Raw genomic sequence first — 6,000 nt, 5'->3', positions numbered from 1 at the left:
TATCTGCTTGGTATAGGCAGACAAAACTTAATAAGCAGTTTTCATATGGCTTTTGTAACTGAGGTACTGTTGTGACAACATCCAGCAATTCAACTCCAATGCATAAACTTTACATTCATAGCTAGCTTTAATGTCACGTTTATATAAAATAGCAATACTGGATGACAAATCCAGTTTCAAAGCTGAATATAGCTCTTTAGTTGCCTTTCCTAAAGTAAGGACTTGAGATTCAGTGCAAGCTACTGGCGCTAGTGAGGAAGATCAACATGAGCACCCTATGCAATCTGGAAGAAAAAGTCTGGCTTATTGCAGTCTTTTAAGTTCTACCCCATCTTGTACTTGGTAGTGTGTGTTCCAGATGTCACACACCAAGGCGGCAGGATAATAACATGATGGAAACAAAAGAAGACTGGCACAAGAGATTGTTATCCTAAGTTACTGAAAACTAAGACACTTATTAAGATACAGCAATGAACTATTATTCTGCAGATCATGGATGATAAGAACAAGTAGGATGAATGAGAGAAACACCTAGTATTTCTCTAGTTGGGAGTTTTAAAAAGGCAGGTATGACCCTGTCAAGTTCATTAAAAACAAAAAACAAAAACATGGCACCTGATTCTTCTTAGAAACGCCGGGGGGTGTCTTTCAAACAGCACATGTTTTTCTATGCATTGTAAGATGTGCCTGGAAGACACAGTTACCTGACTAGGACATTTTTTAATTCTGGTGGATATTTCTGAGACCACCACCCCTTTATGTTCCAACAAGAAGTTTATTATGATTTTGAGAGTGCCCCAACACTTTAACTCTTTCCATGATTGAGCAACTAATTTGTATTTTACTTTATTTTTCAAATGGGCCCTTTGCAACACAGCTATGTATCTCCCATGCTTATGGAAAGAACTAATTAAAATGCTTGATCAAAACTCATGTAGAAAATATTGCGGGTGCTCAAGTGAGGAAATCTTCATATGCTAAAAGCTTCATCGGGCAGAAGGGAAAGCCACTGCCAGGAAACCAATTTTATGTTTGGAGAGAAGTGTGCCAGTACTTTCATTTCTGTTTGTGAGCATAAGCCTCACATCAAACATCCCCTAAATCAACATACTCATCATCTCTCCTAGCCAAGTCCTCACCTTCCAAATCTTTCCAGGTGCTCGTAGGTAAAACTGGCTTGTGGGAATGTCTTTGAAGCCCAGCAAATGGAAATAAAGCAGACAGGCGAGCAGGATTTCTCTGGAAGGGAGACTCTGCTGCAGCGCCCTCCTCTGAGAGACTCTGGCTGCGTTGTTCATCCATTTGCTTCTGCAAACCTTGCACATCCTCCATCACATCCCAGACTTTTGTTGCAGTGGCAACTGTCCCACCACTAGGCAGCTGAGCTTCAGGGATCCATCGCAAGTATCTCTGCGCCCACACTTTGATTTCTGGTCCTTCTAAGCGTGGCAGCAGGATTCCATGGAGATCAGCAGGTTTGGAGTGCCAACTCTCATAAAATTCCCTGGAGGTATTCTGCAGTTCGTCGGCAGATGTTATCAGCCTGCTGATCCTTTTGCCAAGGAGGTTTTTTATTAACTGGTCCGTTTCTTCCTTAAAAAACCCTCTTTTGGGGGATGGTTTTGTTTGTGTCAATGGTAAAGAAAGCTGCCGTTGATGCTTTTTGTAAAAAAAAAAAAAAAAAAAAGGGATGAACATAGGCAATAGTTTAGTTTAAGACAGATTTAAGCTGCATTTTAACAGCTATCATAGCCTACAACTTACCAGTGTTTTGGTAAAAAAATAGCTAAGCAGCTATAACACAACACATTACTCAGTCAAATAAGAAAGTTGCGGAGAATATCAACCATCTCTTCTCAACTGAGATAGTGTTTTGAGAGAGGAGTGAAATTAGAATTAAATTTAGTTAACACAAAACATTTAATGGGTCAGTAAGTCAAGAGACTGCCCCTCCTCAGAAAACAGGATAATTGGCCACATCTTTGAAAGTTTTTACAAGTTATTGAAAAACTGCCTAAATCTGCTCAGCAAAACAGTTGCAGATTTCAGATGCATAGCCGTCAGGCAACTCACTAAACCCCTTGTTGCAGTTCAAAAAAGGATTACATCCTTTCCCATCAACTTGTGAAAGAACTCACCTAGCATGCTTAAGACTGCAAATCCTTTAGTGGTTCTCAAATGAAAAATTATTTGAGGGCACATACAAAATATACTGATGTATACTTTTTCATTAAATAACTATTTGCATTTTAAGTTTTTTGTTATGCGTTAATTTCAAAGTTAATCCCAAAGACCAGCAAATGACTATGTGATGCAGCGGGTGACGCTGTGGGTTAAACCACTGAGCCTAGGGCTTGCCGATCAGAAGGTCGGTGGTCCAAATCCCAGCGACGGGGTGAGCTCCCGTTGCTCGGTCCCTGTTCCTGCCAACCTAGCAGTTTGAAAGCACAAAGTGCAAGTAGATAAATAGGTACTGCTCCAGCGGGAAGGTAAACGGCATTTCCGTGCGCTGCTCTGGTTTGCCAGAAGCGGCTTAGTCATGCTGGCCACTTGACCTGGAAGCTATACGCCTGCTCCCTTGGCGAATAAAGCGAGATGAGCACCGCAACCCCAGAGTCATCCGTGACTGGACCTAATGGTCAGGGGTCCCTTTACCTAATCGTATGTTAACACTATTTTACTTAGCTTTATATGGTTAACTCATAGCAATCAATTAAGACAGCAAATGATTGAAGTATCTGATGCTGAAAATAATGCAGCAAGATAAGCTGTAAACCTTGCTTTTGATATTGGCACTGAGAAAACTATTTGCAGAAATCCACAGGTTCTACCTTAACTGAACAGTGGGTGACAAGTCATCAGCCACTGTTATTTATGTAAGGCAGAAAAATGATATAGAGTTTTGAGGATAAGAGTTGGACACCTTACCTTGAATTGTGTAGGTTTTTTCTGACTCTTATCTTGTTTTGGCTTCTCAGCATAAAGAGGATTATTCAGCAAGGCTTGTGCCTCAGGTCCAAACTGCACAGACCAGTCCCAAACGTGAAGATAACTAAGTTTGGTGCCTTCTGTATTAAGGCTTCCTCCATACTATCAAAGAAAAAAAGGGAAGAATTAGAATCTTGAATATATTTCTAATAAGCATCAGTTCATACTAGCTCTTTACTGCAAGTAACATCTTTACTTCAGCAATTTCAGCTCCCTCAACCACCTCTCTGGTCTGCGTAGACTTAGCAGGATTTGAACACATTTCTCAAGATGGCATTGTATAACTTCACTGTACTAAGCGTATCTGTACACCAATCTAGCCGAACAGAAAATCCACTTGATCCAGGACATGGTCTGAAGGCATATGACATAGTCATGGTTTATCGAAAGTTAAACAGCTCTGGTCAGTCTGGATGGGAGACTACCTGGGAATCCCATGCTACCTCAAATAGTATGAGGAGGGAAAGGGTGGATATGTAAATAATTTATTCAGCCATTGATTTTTAAAGACTTAAGTGGTAATATTGCACTCAAGTATAACCTTCCTCCAAAGAAGGACAGAGTTAGATCACAATTGTTTTGAAACTGTGGCAGAGGAACAACTTTCAAGGTATCTTGTTCACATCCATCCTTGAGAAGTGACACTCTCAGGATTCCTATAGCTCATGAAAGCACTGAAGGAGAGAATTGGGGGGGGGGGGGGGTCCCGCCTCTGAATAGGATAGAAGGTAGTTTGCTTCAATCATACTGACGTCTGTGCAATACAAGACATACTACACCGTGTCTGTACAGATTCAAAAATTTTAGTTCTCTTTATTATATGAAGAGTAACCTTCATAGCTGCAAAGAGTGGAAAGTATGTGAGCAATGTCTGGCGAGGTATCAGAAGCCAGGGAAGGGGTGAAAAGGTTTCCAGCAGAAAGAGGCAGTGATTCAACACACTGCACAACTTTATATACCATTGTTAGAATGGGTTATACACAGAAACAAAACAAAAACACTAGCATTTGTACATTATAAAAACAAGGCTTTTATTGGCACTTGATTGTACTGCTGTCATAAATCCAAAGAGAATTCAGCTGCACCAAGACAACCCATCTGCAATTCCCCACAGCCCCCAGTCTACATACCCTGGTAGTGTCTCTTTGATGCGGAGAATTGAAGAAGAAGGTGCTAAATATTGGTATGTACAGACTATCCGACAAGACAGTTAGGTAAGTCTCTGTAAATTCAAAGGCTAGTGAATACTGTTGAACCAACTGCCATACACAATCCAAGAACAACAAGAAAAGTGGTGCCTAAAAGGGGAAAAAACAGACATTATGCAATAGATTACGTGGGGTATTTGATGCATTGAGTTCACCAAGACTGAACCTATCCAAGGGGGTATTCCATGTGATACCCTTTCCTCATTGACCTTTGCCAACTTAAGTATGGCTGGTGGGGATGAGAAGGAGTTCTTTTTTAAATTATGGGTCTTGGCCTGGCCTAGTCTCATATCCATTTCTGAAGGGTTTCTAAAGGCCATGTTACATAGGCAGGCTCCTTATTTAGGGCTCTTAAGGTAGAGAGTTCCACCATACTGTACTATCATTTTGCTAAAGTCCAAATTAAGTTACTTCAAAAACATACTACGCTGTTACTGTTGAATAGCTGAATGCAGTATTTCCATTGTGATTCTCAGCCTTCCCCCTTTAATACCATCCTAGAGGATATGGTTTTGCTCAAAGACTTCAAGAATTTCATTTTGTCATACCTCCTCTCTATCCGTTTGCCACAGATGGTTACACCGATCCAGAAAAGCATGTCCTCCCATGATCCATTCTTTTTGAATAAGACTCTGAAATCCCAGCTTAGTTCTGCAGTGTGCATCCATCATAACTTGAACCAGGCAGGAGATTACACAACACAGGTCAGAAGCATTCTCTTCTGAAGAATAAAAAGAAATGGAAGCATTTGAGACATGACAAATCCTTTTATAAACACTTGAAGGAACTATATAAATTGCAAAAATTAACAGTTCCTACTTAAAACTTGGTACCTACAATAAAGGATTGGCCACTTCATGATTCTTGACAAATGGGGTTTACTGAACCTCCCCAACTCTGCACCTTTCTATTAAGAGACCTTTTACAACAAACTGACCAAGAATAGCATAGCGTAGCATAGTGTGACTAGATGTAGTAGTAGTGACCAAAATACAGGCGCCACACATGCATATGTGAAAATCATGTAAGTGGGGAGCACCCTTTATGTTTCCTGTTTGCTAATCTCTTCTCCAATCCATATAAAAAATAGTGTACCCAAAATATCCACAACTGGAACTGAAACTTTGGGGGCGGCTGGAGGCTGGAAGACATGCCTTGATGGGAGCGGCTGGAGGCTGGAGACATGGAAGACAAAAGTGGTGCTGCACTACCCCACACATCAGCTGTTAGGCAAGGAGGCTGAGCAGTGTAAACAAAGCCCTGTTGGTCCTCCAGTCTCTTTTCCACCTTCACTAAAGTCCAATTATGGCTCTGAGAAGGGTCTCCTCATGAGCCAAATGTATTCTCCAGCTCTCTCCTTCCATTTCCCAATATGAATTAAATTATTTATTCCCCATCACTGCCCATATACATGGTTGCACACAAGTTGATCGTGCATAAGTGGAAGGATGCCTGTATTGCTTTCTCAGAAACTCAGTACTTTGGCTATTTTTACTTCATAGTCCTTTGGGTGAAATTTCATATTCACTAGTACAACAAATCTCAGATGTTTCCCTTTCATTCTTGATTATGTCAACTAGGGATAGAGATTCCCAAAGCAGTGCACAGAAACTATTTCACAGTGGTCAAGGCAAACCCCAGCACCACAGATCACAGTAAGATGTCATAACACAAAGCTGAAGAACCTCAAACAATGTACTAAATGCTGCATGAGGAAGGAACACAAATGTGTGCAGGATGCAGGATTGAAGAAGCAAGTTTGGAAAGATTGCATAATGTTTTCACCAAAGAGAAAACTATTTAA

General features: G+C 40.8%; 1 protein-coding gene across 1 annotated transcript in view; it reads right to left on the bottom strand.

Moving 5' to 3' along the window:
* The window catches only part of MTMR12 (myotubularin related protein 12), a 42,520-nt gene continuing 36,520 nt past the window's right edge, over positions 1-6,000 (bottom strand). The window contains exons 13-16 of the mRNA XM_081929661.1: positions 4,745-4,917; positions 4,119-4,286; positions 2,929-3,090; positions 1-1,659 (exon numbers count right to left, since the gene is read on the bottom strand). Coding sequence (XP_081785787.1) covers positions 1,087-1,659; positions 2,929-3,090; positions 4,119-4,286; positions 4,745-4,917 — 1,076 coding nt within the window. The 3' untranslated portion in view covers positions 1-1,086. The remainder of the gene's footprint in view (positions 1,660-2,928; positions 3,091-4,118; positions 4,287-4,744; positions 4,918-6,000) is intronic.

This window comes from Podarcis melisellensis, assembly GCF_964234715.1.
Source record: "Podarcis melisellensis genome assembly, chromosome: 11".
Lineage (NCBI taxonomy): Eukaryota > Metazoa > Chordata > Lepidosauria > Squamata > Lacertidae > Podarcis > Podarcis melisellensis.
The sequence above is the reverse complement of the archived record's forward strand: the minus strand, read 5'-3'. Positions and strand labels throughout refer to the sequence as shown.